The 27,542-nt window shown below is 44.5% G+C and overlaps 2 protein-coding genes across 5 annotated transcripts in view; both read right to left on the bottom strand.

Moving 5' to 3' along the window:
* The window catches only part of LOC127332189 (uncharacterized), a 56,866-nt gene extending 40,782 nt beyond the window's left edge, over nucleotides 1-16,084 (bottom strand). Inside the window, exons 1-14 of one of the 3 annotated variants that reach the window (XM_051358458.2) lie at nucleotides 15,787-16,067; nucleotides 14,261-14,342; nucleotides 13,476-13,579; nucleotides 13,159-13,285; nucleotides 12,610-12,704; nucleotides 12,224-12,347; nucleotides 11,622-11,702; nucleotides 11,148-11,246; nucleotides 10,898-11,053; nucleotides 10,613-10,667; nucleotides 10,463-10,530; nucleotides 10,223-10,267; nucleotides 8,562-8,729; nucleotides 7,199-7,994 (exon numbers count right to left, since the gene is read on the bottom strand). In XM_051358458.2, the coding sequence (XP_051214418.1) occupies nucleotides 7,509-7,994; nucleotides 8,562-8,729; nucleotides 10,223-10,267; nucleotides 10,463-10,530; nucleotides 10,613-10,667; nucleotides 10,898-11,053; nucleotides 11,148-11,246; nucleotides 11,622-11,702; nucleotides 12,224-12,347; nucleotides 12,610-12,704; nucleotides 13,159-13,285; nucleotides 13,476-13,579; nucleotides 14,261-14,342; nucleotides 15,787-15,824 (1,728 nt within the window). In that variant the 5' untranslated portion in view covers nucleotides 15,825-16,067 and the 3' untranslated portion in view covers nucleotides 7,199-7,508. Of the gene's footprint in view, nucleotides 1-7,198; nucleotides 7,995-8,561; nucleotides 8,730-10,222; nucleotides 10,268-10,462; nucleotides 10,531-10,612; nucleotides 10,668-10,897; nucleotides 11,054-11,147; nucleotides 11,247-11,621; nucleotides 11,703-12,223; nucleotides 12,348-12,609; nucleotides 12,705-13,158; nucleotides 13,286-13,475; nucleotides 13,580-14,260; nucleotides 14,343-15,786 lie in introns of those variants that run through there. The other 2 variants (XM_051358460.2, XM_051358461.1) reach the window with 2 other exon arrangements.
* On the bottom strand, nucleotides 757-6,275 carry LOC127332190 (putative B3 domain-containing protein Os03g0621600). Of its 2 annotated transcripts, none has more exons than XM_051358464.2 (5): nucleotides 6,098-6,275; nucleotides 5,657-5,814; nucleotides 1,644-2,049; nucleotides 1,366-1,535; nucleotides 757-1,061 (listed from the first exon to the last, which is right to left on the bottom strand). In XM_051358464.2, the coding sequence occupies exons 2-5, from the start codon at nucleotides 5,771-5,773 to the stop codon at nucleotides 813-815; spliced, it is 942 nt and encodes a 313-aa protein (XP_051214424.1). In that variant the 5' UTR covers nucleotides 5,774-5,814; nucleotides 6,098-6,275; the 3' UTR covers nucleotides 757-812. The 2 variants fall into 2 exon arrangements, with proteins under 2 accessions (XP_051214424.1, XP_051214423.1); XM_051358463.2 differs by having other exon boundaries at nucleotides 1,366-1,538; nucleotides 6,098-6,272.
* Nucleotides 16,085-27,542: the final 11,458 nt, after the last annotated feature.

Raw genomic sequence — 27,542 nt, 5'->3', positions numbered from 1 at the left:
GTATCTCCATGCTCCCACTACCTCTCATTGGACAGCTGTTAAAAGGATACTTCGTTATATTCAAGGCACTCTTCAGCTTGGTCTCACGTTTCACAGGTCCTCCTCTACCCTTCTTAGTGCTTTTTCTGATGCTGATTGGGCAGGAGATCTGGATGATCGGCGTTCCACTGGTGGTTTTGCCATTTTCTTTGGGCCGAATCTGATATCTTGGAGTGCTCGCAAACAAGCAACAGTTTCTCGCTCTAGCACAGAAGCAGAATACAAGTCACTGGCAAATGCTACTGCTGAATTAATATGGGTTGAGGCACTTGTTCGTGAGTTGGGTGTTTCTCTCAAAGAACGTCCATGTCTCTGGTGTGATAATTTGGGCGCTACATATTTATCTGCAAATCCTATATTTCATGCTCGTACCAAACATATTGAGATTGATCATCACTTCGTCAGAGAGCGTGTGGCTGACAGGTTACTTGACATTCGGTTCATCTCTACAAAAGACCAAGTTGCTGATGGATTCACTAAGGTTTTAGCTGTTAATGATCTTGCTAAGTTTAGGCGTAATCTTAACCTCTCCCGAGGTTCAGATTAAGGGGGGGTGTTAGTGTATGTGATATCCTTGTATAATACCGGTATAGAGTAGTACTCTACCCGGTATTATACCCCCTCTGTATTGCCACGTGTGGGGCTATTCCACACCTATATAAACATGAAACCGAGCCCAGGGAGAGGGTATCGTTCCCACATAACATCGACACACTTCACCAACAGCAAACGTAGGAACGATCAGCCGAAGAGATCGACCAGCCTAACAGATCTCATTTTTTCCGAATGATATGGACCCTCATGATGTACTGCTTATTCTTCTTCTTGAGTGGCTCAAAGAGGCAGAGATCTCCCACCTTCAAACTGTTGTCACGTGCAAACTGTGTCCACCCTTTCAGAAGCACTTTACGTTTATTCGAGGCAGCACAGCACCGCACTCCCCAGTTCTTGCCATGTCGTTCGAGGATGAGAGTTTCATCGTCAAACGGAAGGTATACATCGGCATATTTCCTGGACAAGTACTAAGTACATGGAAAAACGGGGTCTCTAATGTCAGTCAAATAAAACAATATGATGTGTAGTTTGAAGCGTTTTATGTTCCAGGCAAATACGGCTAATAGTGTGTTTGATTTCTGGACAATGCAGAAAAAGTATATGTAGTCTAGTAGCTACGTAAAGTCTGGTAGGCCTGACACGAAAAGAGTTTTCATAAAGTACACAAAACTTTCACGGCTTGAACAAATTAAGTATTTGAAACAATGAATTTTTCCAAACACGCATGGAAAATAATAGAATGCAGATTCAGTAACAGAGGTTTTGACTCACCAGAGCAGAAGGTTTTCCATAAAGACTGTTCCTGGTCAGTATACACCCGTAGATGGGGTTTTTGGATTGAATAGCTTCGACCCTTTTTCCCAATTTCTTCGTCTGCACATCAGTAAGACGTGTGCCCCTTGGGAGAATGTAAGGCGGGACAGACTGCGCTTCCAGATCATCTTCTGATGATGAAAAATAACATACAGGCAAGACAATTTAACCATAATATATAATGCAAAAGAAAGTCATAATTTGCATAGTTTGGCTTGGCAGTATGATTTATAAACCTGATGCCTCGGGTGGAGGCCTTGATGAACTGATATTCACATTTTCGTTCCCCTGGTTTGGCCTTTCACTTAGTGGTGAATTTATGGGAATATCATCAAAACTGCTTGAGATGTCAATTAGTTCTTGACCAGTATGCTTGATGACAAGACAGGATGGGACTTTCTCGCAGCCACTCGGATCGAAGATAAGAACCTCCAGTTGAGAGATCCCATTGTACTTGAACATCAGAAAGTCACCCACTTTCAAGTCATGAGTACTAGCAAATGCGTTCCATCCAGATTGGAGTATTAGGTCTTTGAAATTATTGGTAATTTGGGCATCAAAGGTGCAACCGTTGCGTGATTTCAGCTTAATGGTTTTTGCTAATTTCCCGCTAAAATTTTTCGCAAAGGCATCTGGTATGGTCTGCAGCAAAAAGATAATCAAAGACCAGCCCTCATGAGAAAGTAGAATGTTTTTTCTGTACCAATAGTATGGTTGATATGTTTAAAATTCATTGTCTTGCCATAAGAAACACCAGGTCATGAAATGATTAATTCTATCAAAATTTTAAAACCAAGAAACATTTACTCCTCACCTCATGATGCACAATTCTCCATTATTTTTAAACTGACAAGTCGGCTATTTTTCGTGAAAACACAAAAAACATTGGGTTTGGATGCATTGATAGTGCAAATCCAAAGGAGGACCAACACCCTGCCATGCAACTCGACCCAAAGAAGCTAACCTAGGGGAGCAGCTGGGACCCAAAGAAAAATTTACTCCTCACCTCATGATGCAAAATTCTCCATTATTTTGTAAATGAAAAATCGGCTATTTTTCGCGAAAACACAAAAAAACATTGGGTTTCGATGCATTGATAGTGCAAATCCAAAGGAGGACCAACACCCTGCCATGCAACTCGACCCAAAGAAGCTAACCTAGGGGGAGCAGGTGGGAGCCCCCGCATCCACCCACGATCGTGCCTCGGTTTATTCATGTCGAGTAAGGAGGCCACTGAAGGCCGTGTGTTGTCAAAGATGGCCGCGTTGCGATGCTTCCATATCCAACACGCCGTGAGCGTGATCGTCGACAAGGTGCCCTTGTGCAACATGCGAGGCGTGGATATACCTCGCCCACCAATCTGCGAAGTTGTCCTCAGCAATAGATCAAGTTGAGTAGATGGGATCTAGGACAGCACCTCGTTCCAAATTGTCATGGCGATGTGCGCTATCGTCTCCTCTGACAGGTCGCACAGAGGGCAGCTCATCGGTTGCTGCAGTCCACGGCGCGCCAACAGCTCCACCATCCAACATTGTCGCAAGGTGCCAGATGAAGAGCTTAACCTTGGGGGCACCTACGACTTCCAGATAAGCCTCCAAGACCTTGAAACAAGTGTTCCTTAAAAAAAGGTATTGTAACAAGACTTACAGGAATACTTGCCGTCGGTCGTCCACCGCCACACCAACCTTCATACTCCATTGAGAACTGAACATCATGCAGACAGATCCAAACCTAAACATATCGCCAAAGGGCTAGGGGGCTCAAGTCACCTCTATGTCAGTAATCCAACTGCCGTAAACTAGTGCCTCGCGTACGGTCCAACGCTTCATGGGGCATCTCGGGATGAGCGCGAAAAGTTCCGGTGCTATGTCCTGAATAGACTGCTCGTCGAGCCGATCAGAAAACATCATCCATATCCAACAGGTCCGAACGCTTATCGGCGTGCGGGCCAGGTCAGGTATCCCCAAACCTCCACATCACTGCGGCCGATAGACCTTGGACCAGTTGACGTGGCCATACGTAGCCACCATTAGCTGCCGCCGTGCCCACCCAAAGGAAGCCCTAGAAGATCTTAAAATCCTTCTTGAAGGTGTTCTAGTTGATGCTCAACACCATGAGTTAGCCTAGATGGATTGCGGCTAGGACCGATTGATCAGAGCCAGTCTCCCGGCCTTAGGCATCATGGAGGCCTTCTAGGTAGGTAGCTTGTTCGCAATCCGGTCAACCAAGGGTTGGTTCGCTTCATTCAGAAACCGCATGGTCGCAAGGGAAATGTCAAGATGTGTGACGGGGTAAGGTACCAACTAACATTCATAACCACCAGGCAGCCTCCTCCTCGGAGCAAGCAATGGGGGAGACAGAGCACTTCGCAAAGTTCGTGTGTAGAGCCGAAGCGTGTCCGTAGAGCTCGAGGATGCCGCATACCGTGCACAGCTCCGGCTCATCCAAGTGGCAGAAGATAATGACATTGTCCGCATACTGCGAGACCAATGTGGCCAACTCCTAGAACACAAGGCGCCGAAGGATCCTAGCTCGATAGCCTTCTAGCAACCTACTTTTTGACAAAGGGGATATATTAATATCACGAAGATACCAATTACACCTGGCATCTGCACCAACAAAGCGTCACAAAAGACACAGAGGATGCAAACAATGTGAAAAAAATAAAAAGGAAAAAAACAAAGGCCCCACCCTAGTGATCAACTCCTCTAACCACAACCAAAGACAACACCCGGAATTGAAAAAAGATCTCTAAAAGTGATGCCTCCAAGAAGGGAACAATGCACAAGCGTCGTCGAGGCCCGATCGAAAATGTTACTCCCTCATTCCATATTATGTTGCGCTTAATTTCCATGCAACTCAAACTTTGACTTGCAATATAGCTAATAATACCAAGATATAATATACCAAATGCATGTTATATGAAAATATATTTCATGAAAATTCTAAAAATATTAGTTTTCATTGTATATTTTTATCAATATACATGGTCAAACTTTCATATGCAATGTATTTTGGGCAGGAGGGAGTAGGTTTTCACCCTGAAGATGTCTGAGCTGTCAAAACAATTCCTTCAGCTAGGCCATTGCCAAGCACAATCAATGAAGGTTAAACCTTAGACTTTCACCCTAAACACGACTCGCACTCAAGGAGCACTACCAAAAATGAAAACCTTTGCACCTCACTTGCCACTGCTGCTCCTGAAAGTTAACAAACAACAGACTCACAAGTACCGCGTCCAGACTGGGCGGGAAAGTCCCGCAAGCCAAATCCGAGCAGCAGCCTGTGAAGCAAAGCCTCCATCACCTCAAGGCCCCATCCGTCATTACTGATCCTCCAATCTCAGCCACCAAAAACTCCACCGTTGTCTACACCATGGAAATCGAGATACCTAGATGTCCCATAGTGTTTAACAAATTGCGTAACTTCGTGTCGCTCCCTCATGTAGCCACGTAGGATGACATGGACGCGCACAACCCAATTCTATCTGATCTAGATATCCCAGGGCGTTGTGCCAATCTGTGAAGACCTCCGACAATAGTTCCAGAACACGTCGCGGACAGATCGAGGGTGACCAATCACGCAGATCGTTGTCGTGATGTGAGGAAGGCACTAGGACCGCCACCTTTATTAGGAAGATCGGCAGGCCCCCACACCATCGCCCGCAGGCCGAAGATCTTAATCGTAGGCCGGAGATCTCAGTGGAGATGAGGAGCTAACCCCACCGAGCCCCCTGATCCAGCCGCCATGCCGCCCTACCTAGGATCAACCGCGGGGTCTCAATCTTGCGGGTAGCACAAGGTCCAACTTCCAACTAGCAACCTGTTAAGCGTGTTGATGATCAACACAAAAAAAAAACATTGGCGAAAGGATGCAGAGATAGAATTTCCACTGTTAGCAGCATGTTGCTAGCAGAACTATGATAGTATTCCGGCCGTGGAGATAAAACTTCCACTGTTAGCTCCGCGGAGTATAGTTGTGTTGATTAACAACAAATCTAAAGATATACTCCTTCCGTTTAGAAATGTAACATGTTGAAGCCTTTTCTTTGATTCACCCACTTTAGTATATATCTAGTCTATTTTATAAGCACCTAAAATATCTTACATTTTCAAACGGAGGTAGTAACAGGAACACAGTGCAGCTGGAAGAAAATAACGTGGACCTGCTAACACGCTCTCGGGCTGAGAGGAAGTGCAGGAGAGAAAAAAAAGTAACGGGAACACAGTGCAGATGGAAAATAACTTACGATTCTTTCACGAAAATCACCAATCATAACTTTGAAGAAATACTTGTCTTGCTCCTCTGCATGATCGCAGCAGTAATCTTCGGCCTTCTCCTTTGATCTCTCACAAGGCTTGCCCATCTCTTAACCAGATCTACGTCCAGAAGCTTAGCCCAGAAGTTCTAAGATTGCAGAGAAAAAGGTAAAAGGAAAACAAGAAATTTCGTGTCAGGCGGTTCAGGCCATGGTGCGGCAAATGCTTTTACACTTGTTTCGGTGGAACGAAACTGCACTGATTATATAGGAAACAAATGCGCATATTCACATGGAATCGATTAAATGGTTCACGAAACGCGAAAGAAAAAAAGAAGGGGCGTCTTGAGCTAGAATCGATTAATCAAACATCTCTGAAGAGTCTGTAGGCTAGTCACCAAGAAAGTAATACAAAAGATTGAGAGTGCTTACGGTCAAATTGCTGTCGAGAGGACGGCAGCAATGGTTTGTGCGGTAGAACAAGTGAGCCTCCAGCTTCTGAACGCCTAGTAGAGGGATGGGGGAAGACGAGGAAGCCGAGAAAGCCGAGGAGCCGAGCAGTACGCACTTTAGCTCAACTGTAGAGCCATAAATTACCTCTTCCTCTCCCTCCCCTGACGCCCACTTGTCTTCAGGTCTGAACTGTCATCCATGTATCTCAGAAATGCATGAATGCTAGATTAAAAAAATCCAAGGGACTTATTATGTTGCGTCGTCATTTCACCTACCGCTATGGAGGGACTGTTATTCCTTGAAACAAATGTATAGGCTTTTTTTGGATCAACAAATGTACAAGTGGAAGATATGATTTGGATGTGTATAGAAATCTATTCCCTCTGTTCTGAAATACTCTGCATTTTAGGCATAATTTTTTTTTCTGAAATACTCTACGTTCTATAAGAATATGGAAAACAAAGTGGTTCTCCTTTATGTATTGGATGTCACTATTTTCAATGTAGCTTGAATTGGAGCGGTGTTTTGGAATATGGGTGCATATGCTCCCTATATTTCAAAATGCATTTTACATACATTTTAATTTTTTTAAAAAATTGATACTAAAAGTTCGCACGTACATCTTCACGTGCAACGTGCTCACAAAGTCGTTTCATAAAAAATCGACTTATCATGTGACGTATGTAAAAAAAAACAAAATTCAGTGCTAAAAATAATGCTTTTCACAAGATAAACTTTCTCTTTTTTATATAGACCACACAGAATATTGGTTTTTCGTGAAACTTGACGAACGCACGTATATTATGGAGATGTACATGTAGAATTATTTGTCCAAATTTTTCAACATTTCGAAATATGATTTTTTGCTAGAGGGAGCATACGCACCCGGGAGCCGAATTGAATTTCCGCTAATAAATGCACTACTAATTTGTCTAATTTTACCTAGAATGTAGACTTGATTTTTTCTACTACGTCGCAGGCACACCACCGCACATCAGTTACCAAACACTGAAGCCGTAAACCTTCAAACAACTCACTATATGGCAGGCCAGCTATATTTTGCGTAAATACAAGCGAAAATGCAAGAAATATCAAGCTTTCCCTGCATCACATCATAAGAAGTACAGCTCACTCCAAGAAACGTGAATCTACAATTCACAGGAAGCCAAAGTGTTGAGATATGATACATGATCAAGGGGATCGCTACCTTTCCTAGTTCTATATATACACCAACACGCTAAAACCAATTGTACAGTATTTCCCTTTCCCTTTTTCATTTTACAGGTAAATCAATCAAGCTGGGCGTGATGCCCGGCCAAAGGAATTCTATGGACTATATAAACACACAAAACCCGTGTATCGTCAACTGCCACTTGTCTGGCTCAGACGCTCAGTCATTGTTCTTGAAGAAGGAACCCCATTTTTGTGACAACCCGTCCATCAGGCTGCCTGTCCGGCTCTTCTGGACTACCAGGGTTGCTCTTGTTCCATCCTCTCCACTGGAGTTCTGCTTGGATTTCTGGGATTCTGCCGGACCAGATTTTCCATTGACGGCTTGAGTTGAGCCATTTGATTCTGATGTGCCAGCAGCATTTACATAAACAGCAGCATCGGTTGCAGCGCTGCGGTCTGCACTTTGCACATCAGCTTTCTTTGCCACGCTGTTGCAGACAGCTACATCCTTGGCAGGAACATCAGTGGCACTGACATAGATGGAGGATGCATCTGTCTCCAATGTTGCTACATCAGTTGTATGATTGCCATCTTTTGCTACACTACTTTCTTTGGACACAGCATCGGATGCAACCGTTTTAGTGTCCTTTGAATTTGACTTATCTAGATCCTTCAGAGACTCAAGAATTGCTTGCATCAGCATCTGCATATCAGCGCATCAGAAAGTGATTAGTCGATGATAAGGTTAGAAACGACAAAAGGTAAAGACTAGAAAAGAAAGTATATGTGTATTCAGCAGAGATCAACCACCGTGATAATCCTTAGAACATTCGTTCACATGGCTACAAGCTCAATACATGGGGTGCACAACTGCAGCACCAGAGCTAACGCAAAACTTTATGCATCTACCACAGCTTGCTCATGCTTTTTGGAGTTGACATCCCCATTTGGAAGTCAAACTTCAATTTGCACCGATAAAATTATTGTTAAGAAATGTATTTTCATAGCTTAAACAATGATTAGCAATTGAATTATAAGTCACGAGTCGCTAAATCACAACCAGGACTCCCAACACCATCCAAGCTGACCCCTACCTGGGGGGGGGGGGGGGGGGAGGCAAGTAGCTCTCAATCCTCCTATTTTTTTTATCTCTACTACACATTTTAGAACATTTTGGCATATTGAACTCTACGAAGATCTTAAGAAACTGCAAACAGCTCAAATGTGAAGTTATAACGACAACCCCAAAGAACATTACAGTATAACTTACTCTATCTTCGTCTTCCTCGGTGTAAGGCATGTCTGATACACTATCAAATGAGTACTCCACATACTCGCCATCATCAGAGGTTGGAGTCAGCATCCTTCCGTTCCGGCCATTGGGAGGAGTCGCAGTAGATGCACTAGATGAGGAGGGACCAACATCACTATCCAATACCTGTCCAAACAGCAATCAAAAACGAATCTGAATGCTGATGCTTGATGGATGCAATCTTCTGTAAGCTTGCGAAAAGATCAATATTGACACAAACAATCAAAGCATTCCCTCCAAAATTTATCAGTGATATATATACCAGCTGTTGTTGTCAACACATACCATGCAATGACTAAAGTGAAAAAACTGAGTGCGCAGGACAAATAAAAAAATCTTGAATACTGTACTACCCCCGATCGGATATAATTGACGTCCGACACTGCCTACAGCTAGAAGGCAGGTAGGTACACTCCGCGTCGATTAAAACTGACCGGAGGGAGTATATGTCTAGATACCTACAAATTTAGACAAATCTAAGACATCCTTTAGGGGACGTAGGGAGTAATACATATCAAATATTACTAACACCCATTATTAGATTACAGTTTTATACCGCAAAATGGCTTCAGCTCAAGCGCAAGGATTGCTGGACACTGTACCAAAAAGCCAGTCAGCAAAGAATAGATAGAGCAGAGACCGAGAGAGGGGATTTTGTAGGCAACATATTAGAGACAATCGTCGCCTATATGGTGAAAGGGAGCATGGACAATTAAACCAACCAGATATCTGTATGAAACCTATATTTGTTGTAACAATGTGCACTATGAATTGCTTTGAAGTTGAAGTTGCTATGTGCCATAGAGCAAATAGGTTACTGGTGGCAATCATGATTTTTGAGTCGCCAAGTCAAGTCAAGTCGCCAAGGCTGAGACTCATGACTTGCTGACTTGACTCAGCGACTAGGGCTTGTATAGTCACCCCAAGTCGCCTGCAGTAAACGACCAAAATACTCTCATTTGCGAAGCCCATTAAGGCCACATGAGCAAAATTGGCGCGGTCATCTATCCCAGCCAGGCTGACCAGGCCCAGCACGGCCCAGCTAACTCCCAGGCTCACCTCTCACTTAACCTGGCAATTACATGAATCGATCCTCCAAGCGCCGCCAGCCGCACTCAGGCACGCAAGCTCGCTCGAGCCTCTCCCCTCTCCCCTCTTCTTCCTCTGCGACGCCGGCGACCAGCGGCGGACGGCGGCGGCTCGAGCCTCTCCTCCTGAGCTCAGCCCTTTCTTTCCCATCCCATCCCCTTCTCTCTGAAATACCGACACAGGGAGAGATCCCCCACAAAAAATTTCTGGCTGACAAACAGGGGCGACCGGCGACTATTCCCCGCCTACGTATAGTCGCTGTATAGCCGCCGGCGAGCCAGGAAGTCGCGCGACTCGCTCGCTGAGTCAAGTCGCTAGTGCGACTCGTCCATGGCAGAACGACTTGGCGATTAGTCGGCGAAATCGCCGACTCAAAAATCAATGGTGGCAATAGGTCATGTGTTTCTATTTATGAAGCTGCAGTACTACCGGGGGAAATCAGTCAAGCAGTGGATGATAAGGTAGAAAATTTCAGTGTTATGAAAGATAAAATCTAATCCTATGAAGTCGAAATAGCATAAAAAGAACACCTCAGTTCTGTCAGCCCTGCCTTCTGGGGTTGCACCAGATGGGACCTACAAGCAAATAAGAATTAGTTTCCTGCTCCACAAAAAAAGGTCAATACAACACTATGAATTGCTTGATGACATTTGGATCGTCACTAAGATAGATATTATTCTTCTATTCGAGAAAGAGAACCCATAAACCAGAATACCACTATGGCACAATGACGAAGCAGGATTGCTGGATTGTTCAGAATGTCAACTAACCTCCATTCTACTCATGAGCCTTCTAGAACGCAACTGCGCAATGGCATCTTCTGTCGTAGCTGCAGGGGCTGTCCTTGAACAAATTACACATAAGTTACTTGACATGACTGGTGCAAAACACAAGTGTGGATGAATGTATGCAAATCATACCTGTTGGTGATTGAGCAATCCTATACTCAATATCATGTTCTGTATCCCAATGACCCTATCACCAGAAGCTAAGTAAGTAAAGTTAATAGAGATGCAAATGGGTCATCATTACGGCACCCTCTACCCTCTTTAGTGGAAATAAATGAACTAATTTTCCAAAATGATGATTTCATCAGAAAAGTTAGTTCTTTTTTTTGAACTAAAGAGGGTAGAGGGTTCCCTAATATTGGCCCATTTGCATAAGTTAACACATTTCAAGAGTGAAAGAATACCAATTTGTACTACCTGACCAAGGCTGCCATGTGGTGACATGAAATAATGTTCTTCAGGGACATCAGGAGGATTTAGCACATTATGGAAAAATATTGTGATGGAGTCAAAGTAAAACTGCGGACGGGGTGAATTATGGTCCCCGTCAAATTTTATAATGTTTTTATCTCCCTGCAGATACATGTGGATAAACCATATATTACTATCTTAACAGACACAAGAATTCATTTATGTTTCATATTTGGATAGAAAAGTAGAAACTTACAACATATGATTCACAGATCTTGTCCGAATGATGGGGTAGTATAAAGTCGTCCTCAGTTGCATGGCCAAACAAAGCAGGAACAAAACATCGCTTTGCTACCTACAGGATTATATTCATAAACTAATTATGTGATGTGATGCTGTCAAAACAGAATCACGTACATGTTTTCGAATGATGTGTCAAATTATGTCCAAATGATGCTGTCAAATCATTATTTAATAAAAGTTTGCAATGTGCAGTTGGCAAATGAAGTGCAGAATCTCATTTACTTCCTAAAGAGAAAAGGCCCATGTAGTTCCCCAGTTTCGTATCCAGTTTTTGCTTTTGCTTAGGACCAACTGTCAGAAAACTAACCTAATATCATTATTTCAAAGAGCCACAAAAAAAGAGACTTGCAAAATATCCTAGTAGATCATGTGCGTAAGAACAAACTATATATGTATTTAAGTAACTTAAATAAGTCTGGTAATAAACCTGAATGGTATCAAGATCCATGATGTCAAAGCTGGCTTTTCTTTTGACAATCTTCCGCATGTGCTGTATTGCAAGTTTGACCTAAACAAACAAATACAAGCTCCAAAATAAATAAGATGGATCTACCATGTGCAAGTATGCAGTATCACTATGCATATGAGTATTTCTAGAGCAAATCAAATTAGCAGAAGGCAACCTCAATTCATGTATTTCATCACAAAAATAGAACAGCAGTTCATATATAGTTGTAATTACAAAAACCCGTAGCCATAAACTTAGCATCTAGGCAGATACCAGTTCGAAGAAACTCACGATTCATGAACATTAGAACTAAATGTAGTAGCTTATACTCTGTAGTAATAAAAGGGAGACAAAATAGTCTTCCAGATTACAAGGATCATGCATGGCTCCAATAGGATATTCGAGTAGTCATACTCACACATAGAAATGGTGCTATAAGGTGGGTGATGCAAGAAACAAATTGCATAAAACACCATGCTAAAGTGCAGGCTTGCATCAACTACACTACTTCCTTGGACAACAGCCGCATATCCACATTGTTAGTGACAACTGTCAAGTCACCGTCATCAAATGATGCTTACCGTGAATTTTGGCAACGGGTATTTGTAGGTATCTACTAGTTCCATCATCAACTCAACCAGGTTAGAGAATGGACTATCAAGAACCATCCCAGCAATTGATGGATCCTCTGCTCCATACATTAAACTGAAAGAAGAGAATACAGATGTTCTGGATAAGGCAAAATTTAGTGTTTCAGCACTCCGACACACGCAGAAGCAGAAGCAACAATATTACACATGCACATTAATAAGCCAACAAACACATAAAGCGGAATACTACTTCCGTTCAATAAAAGCTGAATATTACACAGGATCATCATAAACCATACGAACATACTAAGCTGGACGACAGGGTATCTGACCACTACAAGAGAAAATGAGGATTCAATTCAACATAAAGAACATACCTTGTGACTGCACCCATTGAGCGGCCCCACAAGCCAATGCAAGATATGCTCCCATCTGTCCGTAAATGATTAACAACAGCTTTCAGATCTTCTTTCTGTAAAAAAAGAAAAGAAATATCATCGATGTGCCTTTAAAAGCAATAAAATCCGTTGAAATAGAAGCACTGTGATAAACTACGGTATTGATGGCTCAGAGTAGAAGAAGCCGAAGGGAGAGAAAAGGTTCCATAGGCCGAAAGGAACATTTAAAATCAGTCAGATTTTGATGAGAACTGTCTTTCTATAAATGTTATACTGTGATTAATTTATACACAAGGTTTTAGATTTCACCAACCATCCATTTGACAGTTGCGATAATCTTCCAGAGTATCTATTTCTTGACAAATACAGATCATAGACAACAAATTATTATGTGTTATTTATTTCTCAATTTAGTTATCTAATATCATTTCTACTAGTTATGCATGCAGAATCTATACATGCAAACAGAAGGTTTCAGAAAGAATGTGTGCCATTTTTAAATCTTCTACTTGCACAAGGCGAACTCACTTCATTCCATCCCAAGGTGACATGCTCTCCTTCAGAGAGTCCAGACCCTGAAAAGTCCAGTGTAAAGACTGTAATATTTGATGGTAGAAGAATAATAGCGGCTTCACTAGCATCAGCTCTGCATCCACTGGAAAATAAATAATACATATATCAATTAATCCTGGAAAAAATAATATAATAAAATAGCTTAGCAAATACTGTATGTAAGGATTAAGATTGCACTTTATTAGTAACTTAACTTAATAGGTGGAAAGCAGCTTGGTAAAACTGAAAAAGCAACCTATATTAAGAAAAAGGATAATGTGTTATACCCTTACCTGTTTCCATGACAGTATATAACACAAGGAAGTGCTTTTCCTTCAGGCATCACAGCAGGTATGTAGTGGCTACACTGCAATTTCTTGCCCTGCCCATTTATGACCTGAAAAAAGAGACTGTGCATATCAGTTACATAGCATGGCATGCAACAGAAGAAACCCAAGTCTACTAGACGAGGCTGAAGCCCCTGTTCACTACATATAATATACGCAATCCAATAAATGACAAAAATGTTTGCAGACCAGTATCAATATAACTATTTCTACACTAGTCCAAGAGAGAAATAAATGCAACAGCTAAGATGGTAATACGAATACATAAAGATGGGAAAGATGTGATAAATACTCCTAACTCAAAAATATAATAAATACTGTAGTTCTCATTTAAATTTCTTAATTATCATAACATGCATCTAATATTAAATGGGTACATTTTAAAGTTGACGCAGAATCTAAGAACATAGCCCAATTGGAGAAAAGTGCCAGCCAACTTACAGATTACACAGAATTTAGAAAGAATCAACAAAACAGTAGGTTGGTAGGTTGTCATTATTAGCATATCGGCAAAAAAAAAATCATAACATATATGCATGTGCATACATAAATTGATCTTGCTTCACTAGTTAAATGATGTTAGGTTTTTTTGGCAATGAAGGTGATAGTAGGTTTCCTAAATGTGTACCGCACAGACAAAAACAATAGAACCCTAGAAATAGAAAGAGGAGGTTCTCATGTCATCTTAATCTGTCATCATCGAATCACATAGATATAAGACATATAATAACCTCTATGTCCTTCCTCTGAAACCATCTTCCCTTCAGCATAAACTCCTGCTCCAGTAGATCATCGTTTGGACTATAGTCAGCTCTGCAATGCGACAAAGCATCGAAAAGGTTAAGAAAGTCGGGACCATAGAGTTAAAGAGTTACCCTAATAGGCATAGTTGTTCATCTTCGTCTGCTAAATGTTTATTCTAGTGATGTCAACTAGTCTACTCTTGGTAACAGGAACTCAACGAATTTTCGGAATAGAGTGCTTGGTGAGGTGGAATGGAAGCACTACTTGAGAAAGTATAGGCGGTGACAATAGAGTGCAAATGCCACAGGAATAATTTCATGAGCACAGTGCCACGACATTTGCAGGCAGGCATTCAAGTTCAATTGTCCTTTAAGATTTCATATGAGAAACAAGAGTCTCACTAGGTCAGTTCACTGGCAATAATGTCAGCCTCACACACATTTGCTCATTCTGGCAACTACATGAAAAAAATGGCGATAGAACTGAACTAACTCATTGCCAAGTCAGCAAGCACGGCTCTTGAACACCAGTCATAAAATGACAACTAGACCATTTTAACACTTGAGAACACAAGGAGCATTCCTAAGCTTGTACATGATCTTCAATCCGAAGAAACAGAAATCACCCAGCTGAGCTAACCATTCCTAAGCTGAACCTAAACCCAGTAGAGATTCAACCATTCAAATGAACAACCAAGCTCCGGCCACTAAATATATATTGTAGCGATGTCAACTTGTCTCATCTTGGTAAAATGAATTCCACGGGTTTTTGGAATAGAGTAGCTTGTTGAGGTGGAACGGAAGACCACTTAAGGAAGTATAGGTGGTGACGACAACTTGCAAATGCCACGGGAATAATTTTATGATCACAACCCCACAACATTTGCAGGCAGACAGGCATTCAAGCTAGTTTGTAACCTAAGGTTTGACATGAGAAACAAGAAATCTTACGAGGTCAGTACGCTGCCAATAATCAGTCTCACACACATTTGCTCTTTATGGTCAGTACACAAATAATCTATCGTAGAGCTGAACTAACTAACTCATCGACAAGTCAGCAAGGACAATTCAGGAACAGCAGCCATAAAATGACAACCGGACGGTTTTAACACTTGAGAACGCAAGTAGCATTCCTAAGCCTGTACATGATCTCCAATCCGACGAAACAGAAACCACCCAGCTGAGCAAACCATTCCTAAGCTGAAACCTAAACCCAATAGGCATTCGAGCATTTACATGAACGTCCTAACCCGCACATACATAACAGCTTGAACAGAGCCCAAGTCACCAAGCTCCGTACACACTGAATGACGAAACCGAACTGCAAGTCACATCTACACCACTAGCCTAATCCACGAATCTGCCGGAATTACGCGGCCGCATGAAGCAACCATACAGCCGCAACCGACCAACAGAAAATCGGGTGTGGGGCAGACAGAATCTGCCCCGCGGCTCAGATCCGAACCTGCGCCAACCGAATCGGGGCGGGTGGCTGGAGGAACAGCGGAGCTCACCTGGGCGGGCGGATGATGAAATTCACCAGCTGGTCCATCGGGCGGGAGGGAGACGACGGCGGCGAATCTCCGCGGCGAGGGAGAGGGGGATTGGGCGCACGGAGCGGAGCAGAGGCAGCTGCTCCGTCGTCGCTCGCTGGCCTTCCCTCTCCTCTGTGCTCTGATCGCTTCTGATTTCTCCCACCTTCTGCTCTCCCTCTCCCCTCCGTCTCTTTTTAATTGGTGATGATGGTAAATTAGTTGGGTTGGGTTGGGTGCCTTGCGCAGTTGCCTTCTCCTAATCCGGCCTCGGCAGACGACAACGAGGCCCCGAGAACGAATGGTGGTTTTACGGTTTGGACCCTCTGTTCTTCTATTTTATATGCGGTGTCCTGATGAAAATGCTGAAAATCTTTGATGAGGACTCTGCTTGTACAATCCACTTGTCCATGAAAAATGCTAAGAGCATCTCCAGCCGCGTCCCCAAAGCATCCCTCAAACCGCGCCGGATTGAGCGTTTGAGGATGTGTTTTGTTCGTGCCGTCTTTGGAGGACGTCGCTCCCCAGTCGCGTCCACCAAACGTCTCCCCCAAACATTTAAAATACTTTTTTTTGGCATTTTTATTTCAATTTCCACATACTAATACATAATTGGGAACATGGTTTACACGAAAACACAGTTAGGAACATGGTTTTCCACAAACTAATACATAGTTTGAACCGTCATGGACACAAATATAAAATTTTGCAAAGAAACTAAACCTAACTAGGTCGTGCATCGAAGGTTTCATGTGTTCGCTGCTAAGAAAGAGCACTCGAGGGCACACTCAGTCACCAAAACTGGAAAATCCAGCGGGGGGATGGTGCCCTTGTTGGTTCTACCGATGAGGCGAACATCCAGAAACTTCCGTGCACGTGTTCGCTACGAAGAAACAACACTCAGTCGTCCTCCTCGCCGGTGTTGTCGCCGTGGTAGTCCCGACGGCAGCGCGTCTCGTCGAAGACCTTGACGCTCATGTCCTTGTCGCCGAAGTAGGAGAACAGGAGGATGAAGCCGGCTTCGAGGCTGTGCTGCCGCGCGAACTTCTCCCAGCCGATGTTGAGGTACATTTTGCCGCGAGTGTCGTAGATCACGTCGACGATCCACCGGTAGTAGCCGCATGCAGCCTCCCGCGGATGCATCGTGCGCGGGCGGTCGTCGCCGACGACGTAGTCGGCGAAGGAGTCCGGCAGCCTCTAGATGTCGCGCAGGTCGCCCTTGAGGACGAGGACGAACTCGAACAGCACGTCCGGCTCCACGTCCATCTCCGACGATGAAGCCGACGGCGTGGGAGACGACGGCGAGCGTTCACCTCTGCCGCGGCCACGACCACGACCACGACCACGGCCGCGAGGTCGGCCTCCACCTCTACCAGACATAGCGTCGAGTCTTGTTGAGATGGTGGCGGCTAGGGTTTGGGAGAGAGGAGCTAGGGTTTGTGTGAGAGGGACGATGAGAGGCGGCCCTATTATAGGCCGGAGGGAGGCGGAGGAGCGGTGGCGCTCATTAACGCCTGCACGCAGAGCTAGGCGCGACGGGACGCGTCGCTGCGGGAACTGCACCGTCGCTGCAAAGCCAATAACTTCCGTCGCGAGGTAGGCGACGGTTAGGTTAAAATTTATTGTGCCGCTGATGTCGCGACCCCGGAGGTCAGGGCTAGACAAACCCAGATATCACATCTGGCATAAGCCTAACCTAGATCTCTAGGGCCTACAGGGTGAGAATCGGTAACACAACAGTGACTCTACGACTGAAAGCAAATATATTACAACTCTTAGCAGAGTTAAGATCCAAATTTATTACACGCAGAGGTCACTGACCACAATTCAACAAGCAACGGAAAGCAAATTATGTTATCTAGATAACAAGACTGCAAAGGGCCTAAGAGGCCATAACATAAGGCGACGTCCCAGCCCATAAGTCTCAGGCTGCCGCCTGAGGAACTCCGATCTACTCGTCGACGTCAAGGTAGAAGCCGCCATCAGTTGGAAGGATTTCCTCTGAAACAAAGCATGCAAGGCTGAGTACAGGGACTCAGCAAGACTTAGTACAACCTATTAGCAAAGCGGGTATGCGAGGCTTTATGTGGAGCTTATTTTGCAGAAAGCCAGTTTTCCTTTGTAAACAGGAGGGAGCAGAAGCTCGTCTATTCAGACTATTTTCAAAAGGGGTAAGAGAGCGATATCAACTCTAGCTTCAAGATCATCATGTTGAATCCACCGAATCTTCATCATCACCTGAACCTATCACCTAGGATCACCCCCTCGACACCCTGAGAAGGGATCCTTATCACACACTGACATCAAGTTTTACGATTAGGTTCAAGTTGTCTATGATCACAGAATCCATCACCAAGTCGTCCTTAACCGTGGACACGGCTTTTCGAAAAGATTTACCCTGCAGGGGTGTACAACTTTACCCACACGCGCCGACCGACTCTTAGTGCCACTAGATTAACACACTTCCTTGGTGTGCCGGCAGAGGGTGGTAGACCAAAACCTTTCCCTTACTTCGCCTATCCCATGAGTCAAACTAACTGGGGAGCTCCGTCATCGTAGGTAGCCATTCTTCGAGGCGGTCCCGGTCATTGTGTGCAGGGGATCCAGTTCAATGCCTCCAGCATCCTTCACCCCGGCCACGCCCTGTATGATGCACTTTGAAAACCTTTTTCACCTTTCCCCATGCGTATGGCAAATGGAACTCGCAAACTAATTGACTCATGGGTAAGCTAGGTAAGTTCGGGCCAAGGGGTTCCCATGGGCCCCGTGTGGCTGTACGCTCAGTCTTGGTTCCGAAGGCGAGAACTCAGGTCCTAGTATCGGCGAGAACGAGTCAAATCACCACATCCCCATGTGGTGGCCCATCCAAGCCTTTAGCATGTTTATTAACATCATCAATGATCTTACCACGTCATCCTGTCAAACTAGGTTCATTCGTAGCTCTGATTCATCAACCGGATGGATCAGGCTTCAACAGCTAAGCATGGCTAAGCATAACACATATACAGCTCTAGCGATGCGAACAAGCTCAGACCTAGTTTTGCTGGGAGCGGTGGATCAGTAACTCTGGGCTACAAGGATGGAATATGCACACATAGGATATCTAGAACTGCCGATAAAACATATTTGAAGCGGATGCAATATGTAAGAACCAGAAGTAAAGCATTTCGAAACCATATATGAACCAGGTTAGGGCTTGCCTTGTCCCTCGTTGTTGTGATGCTGCTCTTCGGGGGCGTTGTTCTCAGGCTCGCGTTCGGTCCCTATCGAGAAGAACCAAATACCGGAAAGGAAGAGCACAATCAAGACAAGGTACAATGCAATGCACATAAAATATGATGACATGTCATATTAAAGGGGTTCGAGTAACCCTAGGTGCATCGACGGAAATTAAGAGGGGTTCGGCTTCGATCCCGACATATGAGAGGGGTCAAATTAGGGTTTCTTCTAAGGCTCATATTTAATTGGTTCAAAGATGTATGAAACATGGATAAACAACTAGGATTTGTTTTTCTGATCATTTTGATATATAATTTTATATTTTTCTGATTTAAAATGAATTATTTATGAATTTCCCAAGTTTAATTCATTTTAAATCAATTTCAGAAAATTATATAAATAATAATGAAGTTGGACCCACATGTCATAATATTATTATTTTCTAAAATATTTATGAAATTATTAAAACCCTGACAGATGGGGTCCACATGTCATATTATTTCTATTTACTGAAATTACAGAAAAGAAATACAGAAAAATAGAGAAAAAGAAATACGGCATCAGCATGACGTCATGCTAACGTCAGCCGGCCATGAGCTCGAAATTGAGCTCGGCCGGACAGCAATCCGGTGACTCAGGGCGCGATAGCGCGCGTGTGCGGGGGCAAACGACGCGGGGCGACGCGCTGAGCCGGTTGGTGGTGGCGCCGCCCGCTTTTGGCCACCGGAGAGTGGCCGGCGGCGAGGTGCGGCGGAGGCCGGGGCAGTAGCCCGTGGCGGCCATGGCTAGAGGGCGAGAGGGAGAGAGGCGAGGGGACGAGGAGGAGCAGCAGCTCACCAGGAGCGCGACGGAGTGGTCGGCGGTTTCCGGAGAAGCTCGCCGGCGGCGAATTTGGCGGGAGGCCGGGGCGGCAGTATAGGGTAGGGTTAGGGTTTTCGTCGCGGAAGTGGGGAGAAATGGGGACTAGGGTTCGGGGCGGCGGCGGCGGAGGTACTTATGGCCGGCAGGGGGCGGCGGCGGCGATCTTGGCGCGCCGGCGCCATCGGGCGGCCGTGCTGCTGCCAGCACCTGCTTCGTTTCGCGGGGAGGACGACGATGTTTTTGCAGAAAACCCCCTGCGGGGTGGTTGGGCCGAGGTGGGTTGGCTGCTGGGCCACTTGGGCCTCGGCCAGGAAGAAAGAGAGGGGGAGGGAAGTGGGCTACGCCCAGGGAGAGAAGAGAGGAGGGTTCTCCCTCTATTTTTTTCTAGTTTTCTTTTTCTATTTTTATTTCTCCAAATCTAACCCAAATTCAAATCTGTTTTTGAATTTTGTTTGAAACTCAATTTTCCAGAGAGGATATTAAACACACATGGACTTGTTGAATGACAACAAAACCATGTTGTCTATTTTGAAAAACTTGCAAGATTTGAATGAGAAAGAAATAGAGAATAATTTGCATAATTGTTAGGGTTTGATGCAAATTTTACTCAAATGCAAACTAAATGCATGAAATGCACATGATCACTCATTTATTCAAATAAACAAGGTTGGGATGTTACAACTCTACCCCCCTTACAAGAATCTCGTCCTCGAGATTCCTAGATTTTAGAAAAGAAGGAAGGGTACTCAGATCGTAAACGATCTTCTCGTTCCCAGGTTGCTTCTTGCTCAGAATGATTAGACCATTGAACTTTCAGGAACTTGATGCTCTGACGTCGAGTTTTACGCTCGGCTTCATCAAGGATACAAACAGGATGTTCTCGATATGTTAGATCCTCTTGAAGGTCAAGGGTCTCGTGATCAACACCACGGATAGGATCTTTGAAGCAACGCTTGAGTTGGGACACATGGAAGACATCATGAACTTCAGGAAAATTGGAAGGTAACTCCAACTTGTAGGAAACATTACCACGCTTGGCAAGGACGCGGAAAGGACCAACATAGCGAGGAGCTAGTTTGCCTTTGATACCGAAGCGACGGACACCCTTGAGAGGAGTGACCCGAAGATAAGCTTGATCACCAATTTCATACTTCACTTCTTGATGATGGCGATCATAGTAGCTCTTTTGACGTGACTGAGCAGTTTTCAGACGCTCGCGAATGATGCGAACTTGATCTTCTGCTTCGTTGATTATATCTGGTCCAAAGAACTTTCTTTCTCCAGTTTCGGACCAGTTCAAAGGAGTTCTACACCTTCTGCCATACAAAGCTTCAAAAGGTGCCATGCCCAGGCTAGCTTGGAAGCTGTTGTTATAGGTGAACTCGGCAAATGGAAGGCACTTTTCCCAATCTTTACCGAAGGATATAACACAGGCCCTGAGCATGTCTTCAAGAATTTGATTCACTCTTTCGGTTTGACCACCGGTTTGAGGATGATAGGTGTCTTTGAAGGAAAGACGAGTTCCCATAGCTTGTTGAAAGCTAGACCAGAACTTTGAGGTGAAAAGACTTCCACGATCAGAGACGATCTTCTTAGGAACACCATGAAGAGTGACTATCCGTGAGATATATAGATCTGCTAGTTGACTAGCTTTTATGTCTTCTCGGATAGGAAGGAAGTGAGCAACCTTGGATAGACGGTCAATGACTACCCATATAGCATCTCTTCCATTTTTGGTCTTGGGGAGTCCGGTAATGAAATCCATGCCAATTTCATCCCATTTCCACTCTGGAATTGATAGAGGTTGGAGAGTGCCAGCAGGTCTTTGATGTTCAACTTTTACGCGACGACAAACGTCGCATTCAGCAACAAACTTAGCGATCTCTTGCTTCATCCCGGACCACCAGAATCTTTGGCGAAGATCCCGATACATCTTGGTACTACCAGGATGGATGGAGAGGGGTGATTCATGAGCTTCTTTAAGGATTAGCTCTTTGAGATCCGATTTATCCGGCATGACAAGACGCTTACCGAAATAAACGGTACCTTGATCATCAATGGAGAAACATTTAGCAACTCCGCTAGCAATGTTCTTCTTGATCTCGGTAATGCCAGAATCTTGCTTCTGAGCCTTATTGATCTGGTCTTCAAGAGAGGGCTTCACCTCTAGATTAGCAAGGTATCCACTAGGAACAATCTCAAGGTTGAGTTTTGCAAGTTCCTCATAGAGAGAAGGTTGCGCTTGCTTAACCATCAGATTGTTGCAATAGGACTTCCGACTTAGTGCATCAGCAACGACATTGGCTTTGCCGGGTTTATAGTTGAGACCCAAGTCATAATCTTTGATGACTTCCAACCATCTTCTCTGTCTGTTATTCAGATCCGGCTGGGTGAAAAGATACTTCAGACTTTGATGATCTGAGTACAACTCGCAACGATTACCATAAAGGTAAGGTCGCCATTGCTTAAGAGCATGGATCACAGCTGCAAGCTCGAGATCATGAGTAGGATAATTGAGCTCATGTGGTTTCAACTGTCGAGAGGCATAGGCCACCACATGGCCATCTTGCATCAACACACATCCGAGCCCTTGGAGAGAGGCATCGCAATAGACAACGAAGTCTTTGCTTGTGTCCGGAAGGACGAGCACAGGAGCAGTAGTCAGCTTGGTTTTCAAAACCTGGAAACTCTCTTCAGCCTTTTCTGACCATTCGAACTTCTTATCTTTCTTGAGAAGATCAGTCATTGGCTTGGCAATCTTGGAGAAATTTTCAATGAATCGGCGGTAATAACCCGCCAGACCGAGAAAACTCCGAATCTCCTTAGCTGACTTAGGTGTCTTCCAGTCAAGAACGGCTTGAACTTTATCTGGAATGACTGCAACACCTTTTTCAGAGATAACATGACCAAGGAATATGAGCTCTTTTAACCAGAACTCACATTTGGAGAATTTGGCGTAGAGACGGTGTTCACGAAGTTTGGTTAACACCAAACTGAGATGTTCATCATGTTCATCTTCGGTTTTGGAGTAGATCAGAATATCGTCGATGTAGACCACGACGAACTTGTCAAGATACTCCATGAAAACAGAGTTCATAAGCCGCATAAAAGTGGCAGGAGCATTTGTGAGGCCAAAGGACATGACAGTGTACTCGTAAAGACCATAACGAGTTGTGAACGCTGTCTTAGGAATGTCCTCCTTGCGGATTTTGATTTGATGGTAACCTGATCTCAAATCCATCTTTGAGAAGACTGTGGCACCGGACAACTGATCAAAAAGATCATTGATTACAGGAAGAGGGTATTTGTTCTAGATGGTCACTGCGTTGAGCGGACGGTAATCAACAACCAGTCGCGGAATGTTGGTATCTCTCTTCTTGACAAAGAGGGCAGGGCAACCCCAGGAAGAAGTACTGGGTTGTATGAACTTCTTCTCTTCCAACTCCTCTAACTGCTTCTTCAGTTCAACCAACTCTTCCGGAGGCATACGATATGGTCTTCGAGAAACAGGGCGCTCCGGGAACCAACTCAATGACAAAGTCCACACTTCGATCGTGTGGCATGCCGGAGTAACTCCTCGTGGAAGACATCTGGAAAGTCACGGACCACCCAAACATCGGAGATTTCTGGTTTAGGCAGTGGCTTCAACGGCATACAACTCGGCTTCGGGGGTAAACCTTGCCGATGGAGGTATTGCGGATGGAGCCCAAGATAGAATACTTTTGCCGTAAAGATCGGTCGGCACAATAGACCCGGCTGAACAATCAATGACAAATTTCCTTATGCTTTACTAGCCAATCCATGCCCAAGATGACATCAATGTCAGTTGACTTGAGGGCAATGAGAGAGGTGGGGAACAACAGATGCCCTATACTGATTATGACCTCACGGGTAATCCAAATGGTTTGCCAACGAGACCCGGGAGTTGTGATCTCTAGAGGGGAGGGCATTGTCTTGAAGGGTATATCATGCTTTTGTGCAAACTCTTGAGATATGAATGTATGCGATGCTCCGGAATCAAACATAACTGTAGCTAGGATTGAGTTTATATAGAGCGTACCCATTAGGACGCTTGGATCCTCTTCAGCCTCATCAGCAGAGACATGGGTCAAACGAGCACGACCAGAGGAATATTTGTCATCCTTCTTGGGCTGAGAATATCCACGACCACCGCTTATGGGGGCACTCCTTTGAGTAGTGGCCGTGCTGACCACAAGAGTAGCAGCACCACCGGGCACAAGACCCATGGCAGACGATAGCTTGAGCCACCGTAGGGTGGCTTAGAGTTATTGCCGAAGACCTTGGTGCATAGGGAGCACGAGGTACAAGATCAGTAAGGGATCCAGACTCGGCGCTTCTTGTTGTGAGAGGAAGACGCACGAGAATCACCTTCTTCACGCTTCTTGGATTTTTCCATATCCTTCCTTCCGTTCTCCATCAGAAGAGCACGGTTATGCAGGTCTTGGAATGACTGGAAGGTGAAAGGCAGCATCTCATAACGAAGCTCGGGGTTAAGTCCCTTGCGGAACAGATCTTGCTTATCAAGCATCATCAACCACATCACGGGGTGCATAGCGAGACAGCTGAGTGAACTCACGTCCATATGTCTCCACATCCAGCTTGCCCTGAGAAAAGTCCAGGAATTCCCTCCTTTTGATGTCCATGACAGTCTTGGGGATATAGGCTGCACGGAAAGCTGTGACAAACTCCTCCCAGGTAACATCATGTCCTGGCGCTTGAAGAGCCAGAAAACCTTCCCACCAAGAACCAGCGGCACCCTCTAACTGGTAGGTGGCAAAGTTCACGCGTTCACCTGGTGGAACATGAAGAGCGTTGAACTTGCGCTCGATGGTGCGAAGCCAATCATCAGCATCAAGAGGCTCCTTGGGGTGGGTGAAGACAGGAGGCAGTGCACGGATGAAGTCCCCAAGTGTGACACAGTTGTCGGGACGACGCTCGGTGTTTTGAGCTACACGCTCCAGAAGTTGTTCATTCCTTAGGCGGTTGGTCTCAATGTTGTTAAGAACCTGCGCCATTGTGGGAGGTGGCGGCAGTTCCTGTTCAGCATTGTTTTGTCCACGTCGGTTACGACCATGACCACGACCAGCCATCCTGAAGAGAAAGACAAAGATCATGAGAAACAGATTCCTTGGAAAGAATTGAACGGAATGATAACATTCACTGAATAGAAGGAACAAGATTCAGATCAACTGATGTAACTTTAGGAACACTGAGTTAAGCAACCAAGTACGGAGTACTTTTAGAGAAAACAACCCAAACTCGTAGATCCTATAAGTTTGGAAATATCAGGGTAGAGGTAAAACCTTTTTCAATCAAAACAAGGTAAGAGGACTCAGCATTAGAGTGACACCAGATAAGGAGTAAAAAGAGTCCTATTCAGATGCTTTTGCAAATACTTTTAGCTTTCAAATAATTTTCACATCTACTAGACTCAACATCGACCAGTCGAAAGGGTTTCCTATAGGCAGTCCTGCTCTGATACCAAAACCTGTCGCGACCCCGGAGGTCAGGGCTAGACAAACCCAGATATCACATCTGGCATAAGCCTAACCTAGATCTCTAGGGCCTACAGGTTGAGAATCGGTAACACAACAGTGACTCTACGACTGAAAGCAAATATATTACAACTCTTAGCAGAGTTAAGATCCAAATTTATTACACGCAGAGGTCACTGACCACAATTCAACAAGCAACGGAAAGCAAATTATGTTATCTAGATAACAAGACTGCAAAGGGCCTAAGAGGCCATAACATAAGGCGACGTCCCAGCCCATAAGTCTCAGGCTGCCGCCTGAGGAACTCCGATCTACTCGTCGACGTCAAGGTAGAAGCCGCCATCAGTTGGAAGGATTTCCTCTGAAACAAAGCATGCAAGGCTGAGTACAGGGACTCAGCAAGACTTAGTACAACCTATTAGCAAAGCGGGTATGCGAGGCTTTATGTGGAGCTTATTTTGCAGAAAGCCAGTTTTCCTTTGTAAACAGGAGGGAGCAGAAGCTCATCTATTCAGACCATTTTCAAAAGGGGTAAGAGAGCGATATCAACTCTAGCTTCAAGATCATCATGTTGAATCCACCGAATCTTCATCATCACCTGAACCTATCACCTAGGATCACACCCTCGACACCCTGAGAAGGGATCCTTATCACACACTGACATCAAGTTTTACGATTAGGTTCAAGTTGTCTATGATCACAGAATCCATCACCAAGTCGTCCTTAACCGTGGACACGGCTTTTCGAAAAGATTTACCCTGCAGGGGTGTACAACTTTACCCACACGCGCCGACCGACTCTTAGTGCCACTAGATTAACACACTTCCTTGGTGTGCCGGCAGAGGGTGGTCGACCAAAACCTTTCCCTTACTTCGCCTATCCCATGAGTCAAACTAACTGGGGAGCTCCGTCATCGTAGGTAGCCATTCTTCGAGGCGGTCCCGGTCATTGTGTGCAGGGGATCCAGTTCAATGCCTCCAGCATCCTTCACCCCGGCCACGCCCTGTATGATGCACTTTGAAAACCTTTTCCACCTTTCCCCATGCGTATGGCAAATGGAACTCGCAAACTAATTGACTCATGGGTAAGCTAGGTAAGTTCGGGCCAAGGGGTTCCCATGGGCCCCGTGTGGCTGTACGCTCAGTCTTGGTTCCAAAGGCGAGAACTCAGGTCCTAGTATCGGCGAGAACGAGTCAAATCACCACATCCCCATGTGGCGGCCCATCCAAGCCTTTAGCATGTTTATTAACATCATCACTGATCTTACCACGTCATCCTGTCAAACTAGGTTCATTCGTAGCTCTGATTCATCAACCGGATGGATCAGACTTCAACAGCTAAGCATGGCTAAGCATAACACATATACAGCTCTAGCGATGCGAACAAGCTCAGACCTAGTTTTGCTGGGAGCGGTGGATCAGTAACTCTGGGCTACAAGGATGGAATATGCACACATAGGATATCTAGAACTGCCGATAAAACATATTTGAAGCGGATGCAATATGTAAGAACCAGAAGTAAAGCATTTCGAAACCATATATGAACCAGGTTAGGGCTTGCCTTGTCCCTCGTTGTTGTGATGCTGCTCTTCGGGGGCGTTGATCTCAGGCTCGCGTTCGGTCCCTATCGAGAAGAACCAAATACCGGAAAGGAAGAGCACAATCAAGACAAGGTACAATGCAATGCACATAAAATATGATGACATGTCATATTAAAGGGGTTCGAGTAACCCTAGGTGCATCGACGGAAATTAAGAGGGGTTCGGCTTCGATCCCGATATATGAGAGGGGTCAAATTAGGGTTTCTTCTAAGGCTCATATTTAATTGGTTCAAAGATGTATGAAACATGGATAAACAACTAGGATTTGTTTTTCTGATCATTTTGATATATAATTTTATATTTTTCTGATTTAAAATGAATTATTTATGAATTTCCCAAGTTTAATTCATTTTAAATCAATTTCAGAAAATTATATAAATAATAATGAAGTTGGACCCACATGTCATAATATTATTATTTTCTAAAATATTTATGAAATTATTAAAATCCTGACAGATGGGGTCCACATGTCATATTATTTCTATTTACTGAAATTACAGAAAAGAAATACAGAAAAATAGAGAAAAAGAAATACGGCATCA

This window comes from Lolium perenne, chromosome 4, assembly GCF_019359855.2.
Source record: "Lolium perenne isolate Kyuss_39 chromosome 4, Kyuss_2.0, whole genome shotgun sequence".
Classification (NCBI taxonomy): domain Eukaryota; kingdom Viridiplantae; phylum Streptophyta; class Magnoliopsida; order Poales; family Poaceae; genus Lolium; species Lolium perenne.
Note: the sequence above shows the minus strand (reverse complement) of the source record. Positions and strands in the feature narration are given on the sequence as shown.